Source organism: Macaca thibetana, chromosome 7 (assembly GCF_024542745.1).
Source record: "Macaca thibetana thibetana isolate TM-01 chromosome 7, ASM2454274v1, whole genome shotgun sequence".
NCBI lineage: Eukaryota > Metazoa > Chordata > Mammalia > Primates > Cercopithecidae > Macaca > Macaca thibetana.
Genome location: NC_065584.1, coordinates 86305062 through 86325865, shown reverse-complemented (window position 1 = coordinate 86325865; position 20804 = coordinate 86305062). Strand labels below are relative to the sequence as shown.

The window sequence follows — 20804 nt, the reverse complement described above, 5'->3', positions numbered from 1 at the left end:
GCAGAGAGTAACGCACGTCCTTGCGGAAGTGACGGCAGTTCCGAGACCAGTGGGGGCGGTGGGAGCGATGAGGGTCTGAGACGGTGGGAGCGGTTGTGTGAAGATGGAGGTAGGAACCTGATAGCTAAGAAGGCTGGCGAGAGAACGCGGCCGACCGGGTTGAAGCAGAGACGGGAAGCCGGGTGGAGAGGCGACTGACGGAGAGGAGAGGAGAGAGAGCGGGGTTTGGGGAGTGTTGTCAGAATGTCGGGGTCAGAAGCCATCGCTCCAAGCTAATTCCCTGCTCCCCCTAACTTATCCCCGCGGCTTTCTTTTGGTTTCCAGTTTCCCGGAGGAAATGACAATTACCTGACTATCACAGGGCCTTCGCACCCCTTCCTGTCAGGGGCCGAGGTGAGCACGAGCTGCCGACGCCGCGGGGGGAGGGCCTGAGGCAGCGGTGGGGTAGGGTGGTGGGGAGGAGAGCACGCACTCCAGGGACGGGGGCTGGGAACCAAGGGCTGCAATTGGTGTTTAGAGAAAAGTGGCAGCTGCTTCTAGAGCCTATGGGGACTATCTGGGGAAGTCTTGGGAAGTTGCTGTCATCAGAAAAGCAAGCTATTGGAAAGAGATAACCTATTTAAAGAGAAAAGTGATTCTGGATTAGAAGACAGAGTGAAATTGTCTCCTTTCTCTGGGGAGAAATAACTACAGTAATCTTAAAGGATCGCAGTGGGAAGAAAATTTTTCAGCAGCTGAAGAAATTGGGGTGAGGGGAGGAGCTTACCTAGCAGAGGGTTGACCGTGGAACAGCATGTGTTCATTCCTGTAACGAACTCTGTTGAAGGGGTCTTTTTAAATTTGTTTCATTTATATTTCCTACTGGTTTTGTTTTGTTTTGAGACAGAGTCTCGCTTTGTCGCCCAGGCTGGAGTGCAGTGGTGCGATGTCGGCTCACTGCAACCTCCGCCTCCGGGGTTCAAGCGATTCTCCTGCCTCAGCCTCCCGAGTAGCTGGGATTACAGGCGTGTGCCACCATGCCCGGCTAATTTTGTATCTTTAGTAGACATATAGTTTCACCATATTGGCCAGGCTGGTCTCAAACTCCTGACCTCAAGTGATCCACCCACCTCGGCCTCCCAAAGTGCTGGAATTACAGGCCTGAGCCACTGCGCCTGGCCTAAATTTACTACTTTAATAAAAAGTTTGTGGTTACCTTTACCTACACAGTGTCGGCTTGTTTTGCTAATGCCAGGAAGAAAGGAAATAGCTGCTAGAGAACATAAAAAGAGTTGAGTAGGATATGTGTTTCAGTTTTTCTGTGACTCAGACGTTGGGCACATTACTTCATCGTTGTATGTCATAGTTTCCCCAACTGTCAAACAGCTGTAATAATAGCTTCTTATGCTGTTTTATAGTAGAAGTAAAGGTTGTGATGAAACCCTAAAGTATTTGTTAAAAAAATCTGGTTGAGCCGGGCGCGGTGGCTCATGCCTGTAATCCCAGCACTTTGGGAGGCCGAGGCAGGTGGATCACCTGAGGTCGGGAGTTCAAGACCAGCCTGACCAACATGGAGAAACCCCGTCTCTACTAAAAATACAAAATTAGCCGGGGTGGTGGCGCATGCCTGTAATCCCAGCTACTCGGGAGGCTGAGGCAGGAGAATCGCTTGATCCCGGGAGGCGGAGGTTGTGGTGAGCCGAGATCGCGCCATTGCACTCCAGCCTGGGCAAAAAGAGGGAAACTTTGTCTCAAAAAAAAAAAAAAAATTCTGGTTGAAATATTGTCATAATATAGATACGTATCACTTGTTTAGGAGAAGCAAAAGAGAATGGTGGAACAGACAAAAATTTCTGTCTTTGAGAAACTGAAGTCTTGAACCATGTGCCATTTTTTGAGGACTTTTAAATTTATTTTCAAAAGTGGTGTGGACCATTTGCATCAGTTTTTTGTACCAAGAATTGTCAGTGGCTGTCGCATGCGCTTATCCTATAATCCTAACGTTTTCATGGATGAAAATGGGGTTGACAAGGGGTAGTTGCTAGTTTAACTTTTTTTTCTTTTTTTGTGGGGGGGAGGTGACAGTCTCCCTGTAGCCCAGGCTGCAGTGCCGTGGCACGATCTTGGCTCACTGCAGCCTCCACCTCCTGGGCTGAAGTGATTCTTCTGCCTCAGCCTCCCAAGTAGCTGGGAGTACAGGTGTGCGCCACCACACCCAGCTAATTTTTTTTCTTTTTTCTTTTTCTTTTTCTTTTTTTGTATTTTAGTAGAGACAGGGTTTCATCATGTTGTCCAGGCTGGTCTTGAACTCCTGGCCTCAAGTGATCTATCCACCTCAGCCTCCCAAAGTGCTAGGATTATAGGCATAAGCCACCATGCCCGGCGCCAGTTTAACTTTTTTGTTGCTTTATTAGTCTTATAAGCAGGGTAAGTGTGAATCTAGTATGTGGCAAACTTAGAAATGATATAAAACCTAAATCTGGACCCAGCACAGTGGCTCATGCCACTAATCCGAACTGTTTGGGAGGCTGAGGTGGGAGAATTGCTTGAGCCCAAGAGTTCTAGACCAGGTTGGGCAACGTGATCAAACTCCGTCTCTATAAAAAAAAGTAATAATTAATTTTTAAAAAAACAGCTGAGGCCAAGCATGGTGGCTCATGCCTGTAATCCCAGCACTTTGGGAGGCCAAGGTGGGCGGATCACGAGGTCAGGAGTTCAAGACCAGCCTGACCAACATGTGAAACCCCATCTCTACCAAAAATACAAAAATCAGCCAGGCATGGTGGTGCGCACCTGTAATCCCAGCTACTCAGGGGACTGAGGCAGGAGAATCACTTGAACCCGGGAAGCAGAGTTTGCAGTGAGCCAGGATCGCACCATTGTACTCCAGCTTGGGTGAACAAGTGAGACTCCGTCTCAAAACAAAAACAGCTAAAATGTGCTTGGTGCTTTGCACTCTCAGTTGCCAGTTTCTTCGAGTGAGATCTCCATTTTGAAATTTAATTATTTGAGTGTTGCAAATCTCATATTGGACTTATCTGCATGAAATTCCCAATTTCTCCTCAATCAGGTCTCCACAGTTTAAATTTTGTTATTTAGAGTGTTATAAATTTGACTTTGGCCTCATTCATGTGAAAGTGCATTTTAAAATGAAATACAAGTAGCTTTTAAGTTTACCCACTGTTCTTAATTCTCTACCCTGTTTATGAAATTGAATAATCTAGAGGTAACCACATTAAAAAAGTGGTTCCTTTTTGCTTTTGTGTTTGATAGAGACAGGATCTCACCATGTTGTCCAGGCTGGTCTCAAATTCCTAGGCTCAAGCGATCCTCCCACCTCAGCCTTCCAAAGTGCTAGGATTATAGGTGTGAGCCACCATGCCTGGCCCGAAGTGGTTCCTTTTTATGTCAAGAAACCTCCCATGAAGAATCATGGTGTATAGTGAAGAAAAGTAAATTTAAAGTATTAATAAGTAATATTATAATGAAAAAGAAAGAAACTTTCCAAGTTCAGTCTGTCCTTTGTTTTTGTTTTTGGGACTTAAGAAATCTTATTTTATTTTGCCAAGAAGCTGATAGCTAAGTTTTAGTCTCAATTTCAGTAGCTTCCTTTTGCCTGAGGAAAAAGTTCATTGTTAACAGTTCTCCATTTTCTCATTACAACTTCTATACCTTCCCTTTCCCTTGGTAGTGGTGGTAATGATTGTTTTATAACTTACTTTAATGGGGTTATGGTTTTATTGTGAGCCATCCCAAATAGATCTTAGAAGTAGGTAAAGGTAATATTTAAAAAAATTGTTTTTACAAGAGAGGAAATTTTTAGAGTTTGCTGACCCTCCCCGAAAAAAGTAGTTGCCCATAAAAAGTACTAAACATTTAAAAAATGAATAATTGGTCTCCACTGTAATTAGGAACTTCTTTTCATCAAAAAACATGATTTCATAACAAATAGGCATTCCACAGACTGGGAGAAGATATTTACAATACATATATATATCTAACTCATATTCAGAATATATCAAGTATTTCTGCAGAGTAAAAGAAAGAATCCAATTTAAAAGGAAGCAAAGGCCAGGCGTGGTGGCTCATGCCTGTAATTCCAGCACTTTGGGAGGCTGAGGTGAGTGGATCACCTGAGGTCTGGAGTTCAAGACCAGCCCGAGCGACATGGAGAAACCCCGTCTCCTAAAAATACAAAATAAGCTGGGCGTGGCAGCGCATGCCTGTAATCCTAGCTACTCGGGAGGCTGAGGCAGGAGAATCACTTGAACCTGGGACGTGGAAGTTGTGGTAAGCTGAGATTGCACCATTGCACTCCAGCCTGGGCAACAAGAGTGAAACTCCGTCTCAAAAAAATAAAATAAAAGGAGGCAAAAGATTTGAACAGTCACTTCACAAAAGAAGATGTCCAAATTGCCAGTAAGAGTTGGCAAGGATGTGGATAACTCTTTTGTTTTTTTCTTTGTTTGTTTGTTTGTTTTGAGATAGTCTTGCTCTGTCGCCCAAGCTACAGTGCGGTGGCGGGATCTCGACTCACTGCAACCTCCACCTCCCACGTTGAAGCAACTCTTGTGCCTCAACCTCCTGAGTAGCTGGGTTTACAGGAATGCACCACCACACCTGGCTAATTTTTTTAGTATTTTTGGTAGAGACCGGTTTTCACCATGTTGGCCAAGTTGCTCTCAAACTCCTGACCTCAAGTGATCTACCTGCCTCAGCCTCCCAAAGTGCTGGGATTATAGCTGTGAGCCACCTTACCCAGTGGATGTGGATGACTTAATTATTCCTAGTGAGAGTGTAAATTAATTGAGCCACTGGAAAACTAGCAGAGCCTACTAAAGATAAACATGTCACCCCTAACCTATGACCAGGTAAATTCCACTCTATGATATGTACACAACAGAAATGATTGCATATGTTCACCAAAAACATGTTCACAGCAACTTTATTCTTAATAGCTTAACCCTGAAAACAACCCAGATGTCTATCAACAGAAAAAATGGTGTATTTGTGAAAAGGAATACTACACAGAAATAAAAAATGAAATTATAAATGCAGTTGGATAATCTAAACAATATATTGTTGAGTAGAAAACAGACATAAAAGAGTAGATACTATATTAGTTCTTTTTTTTTTTTTTTTTTTTTTTGAGATGGAGTCTCACTCTGTCACCCAGGCTGGGATGCCGTGGTTCAGCCTTGGCTCACTGCAACCTCTGCCTCCTGGGTTCAAGCGATTCTGCTACCTAAGCCTCACAAGTAGCTCGGACTACAGGTGCCCGCCACCATGCCTAGCTAATTTTTGTATTTTTAGTAGAGGTGGGGTTTCACAATGTTGGCCAGGCCAGTCTTGATCTCCTGACCTTGTGATCCACTCGCCTCCTCCTCCCAAAGTGCTGGGATTACAGGCATGAGCCACCGCGCCTGGCTAGTTCATATTAGTTCATATTTTTAAATGAGGGTCAAGAATAGGCAAAACTGAGCTATCAAAATAGTGATACCTGTTGGGAAGGGAAGGAAGTATTCACTGGAAAGGGGCACAAGGAAATGTTCTGCATCTTTGATCTGGATAGTGATTACTTGGATGGTTGCATATCTAAAAAATCCGTTAAGCTATACACTTAAAATTTATGTACCTTACATAAGTTATATATCAATGAAATAAGAAATAGTAATAATTTCAAAAGAGTAGCAGTCCAGAGATAGCATTGCCTGAGATGGAAAGTTCTATGATCGGAAGGCAATTTAATCTTTCTGTTTCTGTTTTTCAGATTGGCTCTAATATAGTGGTATTATGCTTAGAGCACATTGGGGAAATAATTAGGCCTAAAGGTACCTATCCTTCGGTAGGAAAAGTAACTGTAGCATTAGAACTAGTTCATTATTTCAGGCTGAATAGGTAAAATTTTCACTACTACATCAGTTTTTAAGAACAGCTATTTAAGGCCGGGCGCGGTGGCTCAAGCCTGTAATCCCAGCACTTTGGGAGGCCGAGACGGGCGGATCACGAGGTCAGGAGATCGAGACCATCCTGGCTAACACGGTGAAACCCCGTCTCTACTAAAAAATACAAAAAACTAGCCGGGCGAGGCGGCGGGCGCCTGTAGTCCCAGCTACTCGGGAGGCTGAGGCAGGAGAATGGCGTAAAACCCGGGAGGCGGAGCTTGCAGTGAGCTGAGATCCGGCCACTGCACTCCAGCCTGGGTGACAGAGCGAGACTCCGTCTCAAAAAAAAAAAAAAAAAAAAAAAAAAAAGAACAGCTATTTAAATAACCCATAGTACCATTGTATTGTTGAATAAATAGGTGTTGGATTAAAATAAATTTCTCTAAAATGAATATATAATAAGCTAAAGAAATAGATTGTATGTTTTGGTATCAGAGAATGAAAAAAGGGAGGGAAATGGTATTTTTGATTTTTTTGGTTCTCTTGATATTTAAGCATCTTTCCTTATAAACTGTAATTCCCAAACCAGCCCCTCCCTCAAAAAGGCCCAGGAATTGAACAGAGGAGGAAAGGAAAGCTAAGTTAGAAGGTAACTGCATATCATGTTCCTGTTTTCTCTTTCTGTGTCCAAACCATTTCTTTTTAATATTTGCTACAGTTTTAGCTTTGTTTTATATTTAACAGTCTAGAATGTGATCTCTTTATGTAATCCACTAAAATAAAATAAGTTTAGATATTCATTTTTGGATTTTACTGATCATTTGTAGTGAAAGAGATTTTAGTGAATCTCTATTTTTATTATAGCATGTGGTTTACCCTTCTGTATCCTTTTTTTTTTTAACCCTCTGTATTCTTGATAATTGCAGTTACCTTACTATTCATACTTAAAGGAAGAAATAAAACAGAACCCAGAAAACCACCATGAAAGCCATAGGTACTGAATAACAAAGCTTTTCCACATCCCAAGGGGTGGCATATAGAAAGAATGCCTTGTCGGTCCTACATAATGGAATCTCTCCATATCTATATATATATTTTTTTTTATCATTGCCCAGTTCATTTTATGTAGCCATGTCTAATTTTTTAGTGTACAATGAGAACATTCCAGATGGTTTATGAGGGGTAGTCACTTGTGGAACACTGGTCCCTTGTTTTGGATATGAATTTTTATCCTTTTGGGGTTCTCATTAACGGATAGTATCATTTTTTATATCCTGACAAAGTTGCTGTTTTGTTGTGGTAAGCAGAAAAGGGTAGGCATCTTTGCTTTAACAAAGCAATCTGTATCTTAAAAATTTTGGAAACTACCATTTTACTATTAGTCTAGTACAGTAAATGTTTCCCTTGATCCATGTTCCTATAACTTTTTTTTTTTTTTGGTATGAGAATTTGGTAAAAATCTTTGTACCTTCTACCTTAAAACTGCTCATGTAAACCTAAACTGAAATATCAGAAAGAGTCATGGATTGGAAGTTAAGAACTTCTACACCATAACAAAAATTATGGGCCAGACACAGTGGCTCACACTTGTAATCCTAGAACTTTGGGAGGCCAAGGTGGGAAGATCACTTGAGCCCAAGAGTTCAAGGCTGCAGTGAGTGATGATGGAGCCATGCACTTAGCCTGGGCGACAGGGTAAGACCCTGTCTCAAAATTAAAACAAAACAAAACAAAACATACATAAATACATGATTTGTATACTACTGAGAAAAGTTCAGTTCTTAGGGAAAGTTTAGTTTTTCCCATCAAGAACTGCCTGATATTTTTTGTTGTGTGTGTGTGTGTGTGTGTGTGAGAGAGAGAGACAGTCTTGCTCTGTCATCCAGGCTGGAGTGCAGTGGTGTGATCTTGGCTCACTGCAGCCTCCAACTCCCGGGTTCAAGCGATTCTCGTGCTTCAGCCACCCAGGTAGCTGGGATTACAGGGGTGCACCACCACACCCAGCTAATTTTTGTATTTTTAGTAGAGATGGGGTTTTCCATGTTGGCCAGGCTGGTCCCGAACTCCCGACTTCAAGTGATCCACCCTCCTTGGCTTCCCAAGGTACTGGGATTACAGGCATGAGCCACCACTCCCAGTTGAGAACTGCATGTTCTTATGCTCCGCATGCTGCTTATATCTCAGACAAGGACCAAATTTTTTACCATACCAAGTAAAATAGTAAGGAGAAGGAAAATACAGAAATGAAACTATGTATATCTTTTTGTCTTTTAGGAAATTTTTACAAATGTGATTCACAGAGATTGGGCATTTCACAGGCATACTTTTTTCTCCCTAGTTTCTGCTAGCTGGAAATTTTCTTTCTAGCAATGTCTTTTTTTTTGAGACGGAGTCTCCCTCTGTCGCCCAGACTGGGGTGCAGTGGCACGATCTCGGCTCACTGCAACCTCTGCCTCCTGGATTCAAGTTATTCTCCTGCCTCAGCCTCCTGAGGTAGCTGGCATTACAGGTACCCGCCACCACGCCAGGCTAATTTTTGTATTTTTAGTAAAGATGGATTTTCACCATGTTGGCCAGGCTGGTCTCGAACTCTTGACCTCAAGTGGTCCACCCGCCTCGGCCTCCCAAAGTGCTGAGATTATAGGCGTGAGCCACCGCACCTGGCCTTTTTTTTTTTCTCTTTTTTCTTTCTTCTTTCTTTCTTTCTTTTCTTTTTTTTTTTTTTTTTTTTTTTTTTTTTCCTTTTAGACATGGTCTTGGTCTGTTGCCCAGGCTGGAGTGCAGTGATGCAGTCTTGGCTCACTGCAACCTCTAACTCCTGAGTTCGAGCAATCCTCGTGCCTCAGCCTCTCGAGTACCTGGGATTACAGGTGTGTGCCACCATGCCTGACTAATTTTTGTTCTTTTAGTAGTAGAGATGGGTTTCACTGTGTTGGCCAGGCTGGTCTCGAACTCCTGGCCTCGTGTGATCCACCCACCTGGGCCTCCCAAAGTGCTGGGATTACAGGTGTGAACCACCGCTCCCAGCCTAATGTCTTCATTAAACCAGAATTGGCGGCTGGGCGCTGTGGCTCATGCTTGTAATCCCAACAGTTTGGGAGGCCAAGGCAGGGTGATGGCTTGAGTCCAGGAGTTCAAGACCAGTCTGGGCAATATGGCCAGACCCAATCTCTACAAAAAAATACAAAAACTAACCTGGCGTCGTGGCCAGGCGGGGTGGCCCATGCCTGTAATCTCAGCACTTTGGGAGGCCGAGGAGGGCGGATCACCTGAGGTCAGGAGTTCAAGACCAGCCTGACCAACATGAAGAAACCCCGTCTCTACTAAAAATACACAATTAGCCAGGCATGGTGACACATGTCTGTAATCCCAGCTACTAGGGAGGCTGAGGCAGGAGAATTGCTTGAACCTGGGAGGCGGAGGTTGTGGTGAGCAGAGTTCATGCCATTGCACTCCAGCCTGGGCAAAAAGAGTGAAACTCTGTCTCAAAAAAAAAAAAAAAAAAAAAAAATTAGCCTGGCGTGGTGGTATGCACCTATAGTATCAGTTACTTGGGAGGCTGAGGTGGGAGAATCACTTGAACCCGGGAGGCAGAGATTGAAGTGAGCAAGATTGCACCACTGCACTTTATCATGGGTGACAAAGGAGACTCTATCTCAAAAAAGAAAAAAAATAAAACTAGGCAGAGATTGCAGTGAGCAAGATTGCACCACTGCACTTTATCATGGGTGACAAAGGAGACTCTATCTCAAAAAAGAAAAAAAATAAAACTGCCAAGCGCAGTGGCCAGTGCCTGTAATCCCAGCACTTTGGGAGACCGAGGTGGGCGGATCACAAAGTCAAGAGATCAAGACCATCCTGGCCAACATGGTGAAACCCTGTCTCTATTAAAAAATACAGAAATTAGCTGGGCATGGTGGCACACACCTGTAGTAGTCCTAGCTACTTGGGAGGCTGAGGCAGGAGAATTGCTTGAACCCTGGAGGCAGAGGTTGTAGTGAGCCAAGATCACGCCACTGCACTCCAGCCTGGGCTACAGAGCAAGACTCCATCTCAAAAAAAAAAAAAAAAAAACAGAAATGGTCATAATAGAAGAACCTTTCAGGATCTAGAGGAACCTTGAGGTCTGTAAGCCCAACACTTTGGAGACTGAGGCAGTAGGATCAGTTGAGCCCAGGAGTTCGAGACTAGCCTGGGCAACACAGGGAGAGCTTGTCTCTACAAAAAATTTTAAAAATTAGCTGGGTGTGGCAGCACATGCCTGTAGTCCCAACTACTTGGGAGGCTGGGGCTGGAGGCTTGCTTGAGCCCAGGAATTACAGACCAGCTTTGGTGACAGAGCAATACCCCATCTCAAAAAAAAAAAAAAAAAAAAAAAATGAAACCTTTAGGAACTCTTATTTAAAGAATGCATTGTTCAATTACAAAAAAAAAAAAGTGGGTACCAATTGAATTTGATCTGAATCAGTTTATATTTACTATGCTATGTGTTAGATTGATAGAATTTAAAGTTTCTAAAATTCCAATTATCTGTGATAATTGGTTGGGGTAGGGGGCAAAGGAATCATTATTAGGATATTATTCATAACAATGGTTAATGATGGTTATTAAGCCATTATATGTATCAGGCAATGTGCTAAGCTTTTATGCATGAAATCTCACTTATCCTAATAATAACCATATAAGGGGATTACCATTGTAATTCCCATTTTACAGATGAAGAAAAACTTGTTCAAGGTCTTGTACCCCGGTCTCTCTGATAGCAGTCTCTTGCTATTATTTATAATTGTCTATTGTTGCAAATGCCACCATTTAGATTTTAGTGTCAAAACAGAACCATAGCACTTAACATATCTTAGATCATATCTTGGTCTGTTAGCTGCATGAGTGGTGGCCTCATTCAGAAGAGAAAGAATGTATTATTATTGACCTAGTTGGACTCACAGGAAGAGATAGGGTCTTTAGCCAGCTGGAGTAATCCTTTTCCTCTCTTAGAGAGAAGCTTGTTCAGCAAGACTAGCATTTTTGGCATTGTTGAGGTTTTCTGAAAATCGTATACAAATGGGAATCTTGGTCGGGCGCGGTGGCTCACGCCTGTAATCCCAGCACTTTGGGAGGCCAGGGTGGGTGGATCACGCGGTCAGGAGATCGAGACCATCCTGGCTAGCACGGTGAAACTCCGTCTCTACTAAAAATACAAAAAAATTAGCCGGGCGTGGTGGTGGGCGCCTGTAGTCCCAGCTACATGGGAAGCTGAGGCTGGAGAATGGCCTGAACCCGGGAGGTGGAGCTTTCAGTGAGTGGAGATCGAGCCACTGCATTCCAGCCTGGGCGACAGAGCGAGACTCTGTCTCAAAAAAAAACAAAAAAAACAAATGGGAATCTTTAGTTGTTAACATTATAATTTCTAAAGTGGAGAAGAAGTAGGAGACTCTAAGTGCAAATATTTTAGAGGGGGATAAAGTTTCCATGACAGTACATTTTAGCATCTGTTTGAAAGGAACCTAAAACAACAAAGTACAATTGGCTGGCTGACAGCAAATTTCTGTGGCCTAACAGTTTAGTTGTAATAATTGTGAAATAACTGCTCTATTAGAATCTTTAGAGAGATTTCAAGGATCATAGTAAGCAGGTTATAAAGGCTGTATTCTAAGTAATGGTACTGGAAGAATTTTTCATTAGAACAATAGGCATAATTTAGGACAAAAGAGTGGTAATGGTAGAAAGAGATAAAAGAATTGAAAATTGTGACTGATGTTAGCAGCCTTGAATGCACCAAGTGACCAAGGGTATCAGAAGAGAGATTGGTAAAAATAATAGGTTCTAAGAAATTGATTATAAAATAGGATCCTAAGCAGAAAAAATGTACCCTGAGAATCTCTAGTACCCCATTATGTTCTTCACTTAGTAGTATGCCATTTCTCCTCTTTTCGCTAATTCTTTTCCCCCTTTTTTCCCTACAGACATTCCATACACCAAGCTTGGGAGATGAGGAATTTGAAATCCCACCTATCTCCTTGGATTCTGATCCCTCATTGGCTGTCTCAGATGTGGTTGGCCACTTTGATGACCTGGCAGACCCTTCCTCTTCACAGGATGGCAGTTTTTCAGCCCAGTATGGGGTCCAGACATTGGACATGCCTGTGGGCATGACCCATGGCTTGATGGAGCAGGGCGGGGGGCTCCTGAGTGGGGGCTTGACCATGGTAAGGGGCAAGAGATTGTCAGGCTTACCCCAGCTAACAGGCATGGCATTAGGGGAGACAAAAGTTACTCTATTCCCTACTACACTTGGGTATTACTTGTGTGTCTTCTTGTGGCTAAAGGCTCACCAACAAAGACTTAGTTTCACCTGAATAAATGAAATTTACCATGTAGGTAGATTTTACTTGAAAAATAATTTAAAATTGTACAATGTCTGGTTAGAAAATTATTGTGGTTTTTGGGAAAGTGTTTTCTGCTTTTATTATGACCTTCACATCCTAGGATTCAAATTTGAATGTGATAGCTGGCACGTGGAGGGATTTATTAAAAAATGGTCTGAATCATGTTGAGAAGCCAGCAGATCAGAGCTTTTTTTTAAAAAAAAGGTCTGAGTCAAATATAGTATTGTAGATTACTATGTAATATAAATCAGTATGTTGGGCTTCTGGCACATGAAACCAGTAGCACATCTTCACACTCTATATTTGATGCCAAACTTCTGTAATATTGGCCTATTTATGCTGACTGCCTGTGTATTATTTTAAAAGCTATTATTTTGGGAGGGTACAGACAGGAAGTTTTTCTTTACTCAATGTGTTGTCCCTACTTATAGATTACTGAATAAGTTGATAGCTCTTTAACTTCTCCAACAGTATGACTTCTCTGATTATTTTTAGTTCTTCTTTTGAGTGCAAAGAAGTAAATTCATTAATTTCTGTACTTTTTTAAAAAGCTTATGTTTTTATTTTCAGTTTTGAAGACAATTTATTTTATGTTTTGTTTTTTTTTTTTTTTTTTTTTTTTGAGACGGAGTCTCGCTCTGTCGCCCAGGCTGGAGTGCAGTGGCGCGATCTCGGCTCACTGCAAGCTCTGCCTCCCGGGTTCACGCCATTCTCCTGCCTCAGCCTCCCGAGTAGCTGGGACTACAGGCGCCCACAACCGCGCCCGGCTAATTTTTTGTATTTTTAGTAGAGACGGGGTTTCACCGTGGTCTCGATCTCCTGACCTTGTGATCCGCCCGCCTTGGCCTCCCAAAGTGCTGGGATTACAGGCGTGAGCCACCGCGCCCGGCATGTTTTGTATTTTAAATGATACAATCTGGGTAGGCAGGGAATTTATAAGCTATCTTAAATTTAGGGGGGGAAAGTGGTGTTTTTTTATATTTACTGTTTAATTAGTCCTTCTGCTTCTCTCAGGACTTGGACCACTCTATAGGAACTCAGTATAGTGCCAACCCACCTGTTACAATTGATGTACCAATGACAGACATGACATCTGGCTTGATGGGGCATAGCCAGTTGACCACCATTGATCAGTCAGAACTGAGTTCCCAACTGGGTTTGAGCTTAGGGGGTGGCACCATCCTACCACCTGCCCAGTCACCTGAAGATCGTCTTTCAACCACGCCTTCACCTACTAGTTCACTTCATGAGGATGGTGTTGAGGATTTCCGGAGGGTGAGGCATTCCCTGCCAAAATCAATTCTGCTGTGATATTCTAGGATAAAATTCTTGGGATACAGAGCTTAATCAGTATTCTTTAGCCTTACCATGCCATCTCCTCTGCTCTTTTCTGGGTATGGGGTTCCACCTACCAATTTCCAGTTTATAATTCTCTCAATCCCTATTCTTATTGGTTCTCCATACTTGACCAGTGTCTTTTAATGCTATTTCCATGATTTTTAGCATTTCTGAAAATTCCATACATGTGGCTAGTTTCCAGACATAATACTTGTCATCATCCATTGTGTAATTCTTTTTCTCTCTTAACAGCAACTTCCCAGCCAGAAGACAGTGGTGGTGGAAGCAGGGAAAAAGCAGAAGGCCCCAAAGAAGAGAAAAAAGAAAGATCCTAATGAACCTCAGAAACCAGTTTCAGCATATGCTTTATTCTTTCGTGATACACAGGCTGCCATCAAGGGACAGAATCCTAATGCCACTTTTGGTGAGGTTTCAAAAATTGTGGCCTCCATGTGGGATAGTCTTGGAGAGGAGCAAAAACAGGTGAGCAAATGTTGAGGAACTAGTAGTGAATGTTCCAAAAGTTTTTAAAGAGATAAAAATAGAGGTTTTCGGCTGGGCGCGGTGGCTCAAGCCTGTAATCCCAGCACTTTGGGAGGCCGAGACGGGCGGATCATGAGGTCAGGAGATCGAGACCATCCTGGCTAACACGGTGAAACCCCGTCTCTACTAAAATATACAAAAAAAACTAGCTGGGCAAGGTGGCGGGCGCCTGTGGTCCCAGCTACTTGGGAGGCTGAGGCAGGAGAATGGCGTAAACCCGGGAGGCGGAGCTTGCAGTGAGCTGAGATCTGGCCACTGCACTCCAGCCTGGGAGAGAGAGCGAGACTCTCCTCCTGGGTTCACGCCGCTCTTCTGCCTAAGCCTCCCAAGTAGCTGGGACTACAAGTGCCCACCACCACACCGGGCTAATTTTGTTTTTGTATTTTTAGCAGAGATGGGGTTTCACCGTGTTAGCCAGGGTGGTCTCGATCTCGTGACCTCATGATCCGCCCGTCTCAGCCTCCCAAAGTGCTGGGATTACAGGCTTGAGCCACCGCGCCCAGCCCCAAAAATATCTAAATAATGTGTGGAAGAAGCTCTGGTAGGGCCAAGCCCTTTCATCTTAAATTGCACACTTCTGCTTAGTGACAGTGAAGGGCTAAGGGCTAATCACAAGGATAGATGAGTGAAACCCTCTAGTTTGTTCTTGGCTTTTGTTGTGCTGTTTGTGGTGGTAGTATTTAGCTTTACCTCCTAAACCCACACAGTAATAATTTTACTATAAGAATTTAAGAATAGGGCCGGGCGCGGTGGCTCAAGCCTGTAATCCCAGCACTTTGGGAGGCCAAGACGGGCGGATCACAAGGTCAGGAGATCGAGACCATCCTGGCTAACACGGTGAAACCCCGTCTCTACTAAAAAATACAAAAACCTAGCCGGGCGAGGTGGCGGGCGTCTGTAGTCCCAGCTACTCGGGAGGCTGAGGCAGGAGAATGGCGTGAACCCGGGAGGCGGAGCTTGCAGTGAGCTGAGATCCGGCCACTGCACTCCAGTCTGGGCGACAAAGCGAGACTCTGTCTCAACAAAAAAAAAAAAAAGAATTTAAGAATAAGCCCTGGCACGGTGGCTCACGCCTGTAATCCCAGCACTTTGGGAGACCGAGGCAGGCGGATCACTTGAGGTAAGGAGTTCGAGACCAGCCTGGCCAACATGGTAAAACCCCATCTCTACTAAAAATACCAAATTAGCCAGGCGTGCTGGTGGCTGCCTGTAATCCCAGTTACTCAGGAGTCTGAGGTAGAACTGCTTGAACCCGGGAGGTGTAGGTTACAGTGAGCCGAGATTGGGCCACCTAGGGGATGAGAGAGGATGAAACTCCATCTCAAAAACAAAATTTTTTTTTTAATGTGAGAAGAGGGCCAGGCCCAGTGGCTCACACCTGTAATCCCAGCCCTTTGGGAGGCCGAGGAGGGCAGATCACTTGAGGTCAGGAGTTCGAGACCAACCTGGCCATCATGGTGAAACCTTGTCTCTACTAAAAATCCAAAACAAGCCAGGCATGGTGGTGCACACCTGTAATCCCAGCTACTTGGGAGGCTAAGACAGGAGAATCGCTTGAACCCAGGAGTCTAAATCCAAAAAAGAAAAAGAAATTCAAAAAAAGGCCAGGTGCGGTGGCCTGGGAGGCAGAGCTTGCAGCAAGCCAAGAATGTGCCACTGCACTCCAGCCTGGGCAACAGAACAAGACTCTGGCTCAGAAAAAATAAAATAAAATAAATAGTAGCTATTCCTGCCAGACTCCTGTTGATTGGTTGTCTTTCAGAGATATGCTCAGTGGAGTGAGTCTGCCATAGAGGTTGTCTTGACTGTTAGCTTTCAGAATTGTATTCACTGATAGGGGTTGTCAGTGATTAGACTAAGATGAATTGTCATTCATTGATAAATAATACAGAACTATCAGTCTTCCCCAGGAGTATGGGGAGTCTTTTTTTTTTTAAAGTCTCTTTTTTGCAGGTATATAAGAGGAAAACTGAGGCTGCCAAGAAAGAGTATCTGAAGGCACTGGCTGCTTACAAAGACAACCAGGAGTGTCAGGTAAGAGGGATAGGGTAGATGGATATTTAAACCAGTAAGAAGTTTTTTGGAAGTATTTGTTAGCAGTTTTAAGAAGTAAATACAACCAAGTGATTTATTTATTTATTTATTTATTTATGTAATTATTTATTTTTGTCTTCTTTTAGGCCACTGTAGAAACAGTGGAATTGGATCCAGCACCACCATCACAAACTCCTTCTCCACCTCCTATGGCTACTGTTGACCCAGCATCTCCAGCACCAGCTTCAATAGAGCCCCCTGCCCTGTCCCCATCCATTGTTGTTAACTCCACCCTTTCATCCTATGTGGCAAACCAGGCATCTTCTGGAGCTGGGGGTCAGCCCAATATCACCAAGTTGATTATTACCAAACAAATGTTGCCCTCGTCCATTACTATGTCTCAAGGAGGGATGGTTACTGTTATCCCAGCCACAGTGGTGACCTCCCGGGGGCTTCAGCTAGGCCAAACCAGTACAGCCACTATCCAGCCCAGTCAACAAGCCCAGATTGTCACTCGGTCAGTGTTGCAGGCAGCAGCAGCTGCTGCTGCTGCTGCTTCTATGCAACTGCCTCCACCCCGACTACAGCCCCCTCCATTACAACAGATGCCACAACCCCCAACTCAGCAGCAAGTTACCATTCTGCAGCAGCCGCCTCCACTCCAGGCCATGCAACAGCCTCCACCTCAGAAAGTTCGAATCAATTTACAGCAACAGCCACCCCCTCTGCAGATCAAGAGTGTGCCTCTACCCACTTTGAAAATGCAGACTACCTTAGTCCCACCAACTGTGGAAAGTAGTCCTGAGCGGCCTATGAACAACAGCCCTGAGGCCCATACAGTGGAGGCAACTTCTCCTGAGACTATCTGTGAGATGATCACAGATGTAGTTCCTGAGGTGAGCCTTTGATTTTAAGTCTTTCCTCTAGTCTAGTGGAAATGTATAAAAACATTTTTGGTTGACCAAATAAAAGTGGGGGCTGCTACTAGCATTTAATGCCCAGCAACCAGGAACACAAAACATCCTGCAGATGGGATTTCCTTGCAACAGTGACTTGTCTTACCCAAGGTACCCATATTGGTGGTTTTTCTTTTTTTTTTTTGAGATGTCTATGCCCAGGCTGGAGTGCAATGGTGCAATCTTGGCTCACCACAACCTCTACCTCCTGGGTTCAAGTGATTCTCCTGCCTCAGCCTCCTGAGTAGCTGGGATTACAGGCATGTGCCATCATGCCTGGCCAATTTTGTATTTTTAGTAGAGACGGTTTCTCCATGTTGGTCAGGCTGGACTTGAACTCCTGACCTCAGGTGATCTGCCTGTCTTGGCCTCCCAAAATGCTGGGATTACAGGTGTGAGTCACTGCGCCCACCCTGTTTTTTTTTTTGAGACGGAGTCTCGCTCTGTTGCCTGGGCTGGAGTGCAGTGGTGTACTCTCGGCTTACTGCAACCTCCACCTCCTGGGTTCAAGTGATTCTCCTGCCTCAGCCTCCCAAGTAGCTGGGATTACAGGTAATCGCCACTACAACCAGCTAATTTTTTGTATTTTTAACTAGAGATGGAGTTTCACCATGTTGGTTGGGCTGGTCTTGAACTCCTGACCTCGTGATTCGCCCGCCTCGGCCTCCCAGAATGCAGGGATTACAGGCGTTGAGCCACCGCGTACCCCATAGTGTTTTTAGTGAGATACATTAAGGACCACTCCTTAACTAAGCAGCGGCCACTAGTTCAGCTGGACAGGATATAGCCTAAACAGTTATTTTTCAGAGTTGTTTACCCAAGGATCTTAAACTTTGGACATATAAAGCTTTTCATTTATCCTGGGTCTTAAGTTCCTTAGCTTGATGTTTTAAATGTGTGTGGGGCAGAGGGTATAGCCAGAAAAATTTAATTGGTTCATACCATTGTTTTTTAAAACACATAAATATGGCCGGGCATGGTGGCTCACGTCTGTAATCCTAGCACTTTGGGAGGCCAAGGCAGGTGGATCACCTGAGGTCAGGAGTTCGCGACCAGCCTGGCCAACGTGGTGAAACCCTATCTCTACTAACAATACAAAAAATTAGCCAGGCGTCGTGGCAGGTGCCTGAAATCCCAGCTACTCAGGAGGCTGAGGCAGGAGAATGGCATGAACTGGGGAGGCGGAGCTTGCAGTGAGCCGAGATCGCGCCACTGCACTCCAGCCTGGGAGACAGAGCAGGACTCCGTCTCAAAAAAAACAAACAAAAAAAGGACTACCTCTTTATTCCCAGTACTATACTTGACTAGCCAGGCTTAAGGGGGAAAAAAAGCATTACCACATGCCCACCTTTCTCCTGATGGGAAAAATCTTCCGTCATTCTGCTTGGCAAAGTTCTGAAGCTAGACTGTTGAGGGGGAGACCAAGAACTCACCTTCTCCAGTTTTACCCCCAGTGTGAGGAATTGTAATACCTTTTGCTTCATTGGTTTCAACTAGCTAGCTAGGCAGGGAGCAATTTAATCCACTTTGGTACTCTCTTCCTCTCACAGGTTGAGTCTCCTTCTCAGATGGATGTTGAATTGGTGAGTGGGTCTCCTGTGGCACTCTCACCCCAGCCTCGATGTGTGAGGTCTGGTTGTGAGAACCCTCCCATTGTGAGTAAGGACTGGGACAATGAATACTGCAGCAATGAGTGTGTGGTGAAGCATTGCAGGTGAGCTTACAGTTCCCCCTTTTATAATTCAGATACTGGTCAATTAATTCTGTTGGGAAACATGGTAATCTTGAGCATAAAATCAACATCTCAGTGTCACCTTACTTTAGGTAGAGTAGGTTGCTGTATGTCTATCTGGCGTACTAGAAAAGCGCCCCTGCTTAAGAGCTTACATTTGCCACATAGCCAAAGATGACGTAATCAGCAGTTCACATTTTTCAGTTACCACATACCTCTCTATGCTCTTTAAAAATGTGATAATACATTAGGCTGTTAGTGTTTGCAAATACTAGCTTTTCAATCCTTAGTGCAAATCAGACTTAGGGAATTAGAATTTGGGGAGAAATGGTAAGTGGAAAGTAGCATATGATAATTTGCAATTTGTGAGGGAAATGGGGAGAAATTTGGAAGATTTTACCCCTTTCCCCAAATTTCTCTGGGAATTACCTATAGCTGTAGGACAAGGCATTTCTATTTCCTATTTCAAAAACTCTACAGTAAATTAGCATTGCCTCTACTTCTGACTTTTAAGCCCACTGTTCTTATATTTCTAAGGTGATACTATCTAACCATATGCTGCAGGAAATTATCTGGGAACCTATTTGCTTAAGACTGATAAAAAAAATCCAGCTGGGCCAATGTGGTGAAACCCCATCTCTACTACAAATACAAAAATTAGCTGGGCATGGTGGCGGGCGCCTATAGTCCCAGCTACTCAGGAGGCTGAGGCAGGAGAATCTCTTGACCCTGGGAGACGGAGGTTGCAGTGAGCCAAGGAGATAATGCCACTGCACTCTAGCCTGGGCAACAGCGAGACTCTGTCTCAAAATAAAAATAAAAATAAAAAAAGACAGATAAAAAGAATGTAGCGACTGGGCGTGGTGGCTCACACCTGTAATCCCAGCACTTTCAGAGGTCGAGGCGGGTGGATCACAAGGTCAGGAGATCGAGACCATCCTGGCTAACACGGTGAAACTCCGTCTCTACTAAAAATACAAAAAATTAGCCGGATGTGGTGGCAGGCGCCTGTAGTCCCAGCTGCTCGGGAGGCTGAGGCAGGAGAATGGCATGAACCCGGGAGGTCCATCTCAAAAAAAAAAAAAAAAAAAAAAGTAGGCTGTAATTCTGTTTCAGTTTGTGTATAATTCTGTTTGTGTGTCTTTTTCTCTCTCAGGGATGTATTCTTGGCCTGGGTAGCCTCTAGAAATTCAAACACAGTGGTGTTTGTGAAATAGTCCTTCCTGTTCTCCAAGCCAGTGAAGAGTTATCTTCTGGGAACATGTTCAAGAGCCTGTTTTTGAAACACAAGCTGGGCTTCTGGTAGTGCCTGATCACAACCCATGATGGCCATTCATGTTTCACCCCTTTTCTTCCTTCAGCAGAGGCCAGGCTGTGGAGCAGGGCCACTGAATTTGCTGCAATCTGGAGATGCTTTTTATTTTCAACCACAAGCAGAAATACCAGTGGTAATAGCAGAGGAAAGGGTGAAGGGAGTATGGGCAAGCAAAGCATAGGTATGGTAGGGGTGGTGGTGGGGTTGAAGAAACTTGTTGGTATAATTGTCACAGGACTTGCTTAAAATATTATTAAAATTACAGGAGTGTACTCAGCTTTGAGCCTAGGAGAAAATGCCACTGTATCCATTTTAAAAGGGCTAAAAGATTATATTAAAGGTTCCCTCTTAAAAAAAAATGTTATTCCCCATTATCACATCAATACACTGCTTTGAGAACAAAACTTTTCAACACAGGCACACTGGGCCACATGGAAAATGACATCACCCAGGAGTTTATTTCTCTTTATATATATATTATTTCTGCAGTTACCATCCTTATCTGAGTTATCACAATTCATGAATCTAAGAGGCAAAACTACATCATTAGTAAGAGGTTTTACCAAAGTCTAAAGTTGTATTCACTTGTGTTTGATGCAATATCTTCAAAAGATCATAGATCTATCATTATTTCTT

General features: G+C 43.9%; 1 protein-coding gene and 1 long non-coding RNA gene across 2 annotated transcripts; one reads left to right on the top strand and one right to left on the bottom strand.

Annotated features, from left to right (window-relative positions):
• Positions 1-22: 22 nt before the first annotated feature.
• Positions 23-20459, top strand: TOX4 (TOX high mobility group box family member 4). Its single transcript, XM_050796518.1, has 9 exons — positions 23-109; positions 325-393; positions 11828-12070; positions 13265-13525; positions 13841-14071; positions 16085-16165; positions 16312-17061; positions 18672-18835; positions 20010-20459. The coding sequence occupies exons 1-9, from the start codon at positions 104-106 to the stop codon at positions 20068-20070; spliced, it is 1866 nt and encodes a 621-aa protein (XP_050652475.1). The 5' UTR covers positions 23-103; the 3' UTR covers positions 20071-20459.
• Positions 105-1360, bottom strand: LOC126958378 (uncharacterized). Its single transcript, XR_007727172.1, has 3 exons — positions 1196-1360; positions 767-805; positions 105-194 (listed from the first exon to the last, which is right to left on the bottom strand). It is a non-coding gene; the product is annotated as an uncharacterized LOC126958378 (long non-coding RNA).
• Positions 20460-20804: the final 345 nt, after the last annotated feature.

Excerpts from the sequence above, each read along its gene's own strand:
- TOX4 (XM_050796518.1), top strand. Across the intron at positions 13,526-13,840 it reads GTGTTGAGGATTTCCGGAGG|CAACTTCCCAGCCAGAAGAC; the intron begins GTGAGGCATTCC and ends CTCTCTTAACAG. Across the intron at positions 17,062-18,671 it reads TCACAGATGTAGTTCCTGAG|GTTGAGTCTCCTTCTCAGAT; the intron begins GTGAGCCTTTGA and ends TTCCTCTCACAG.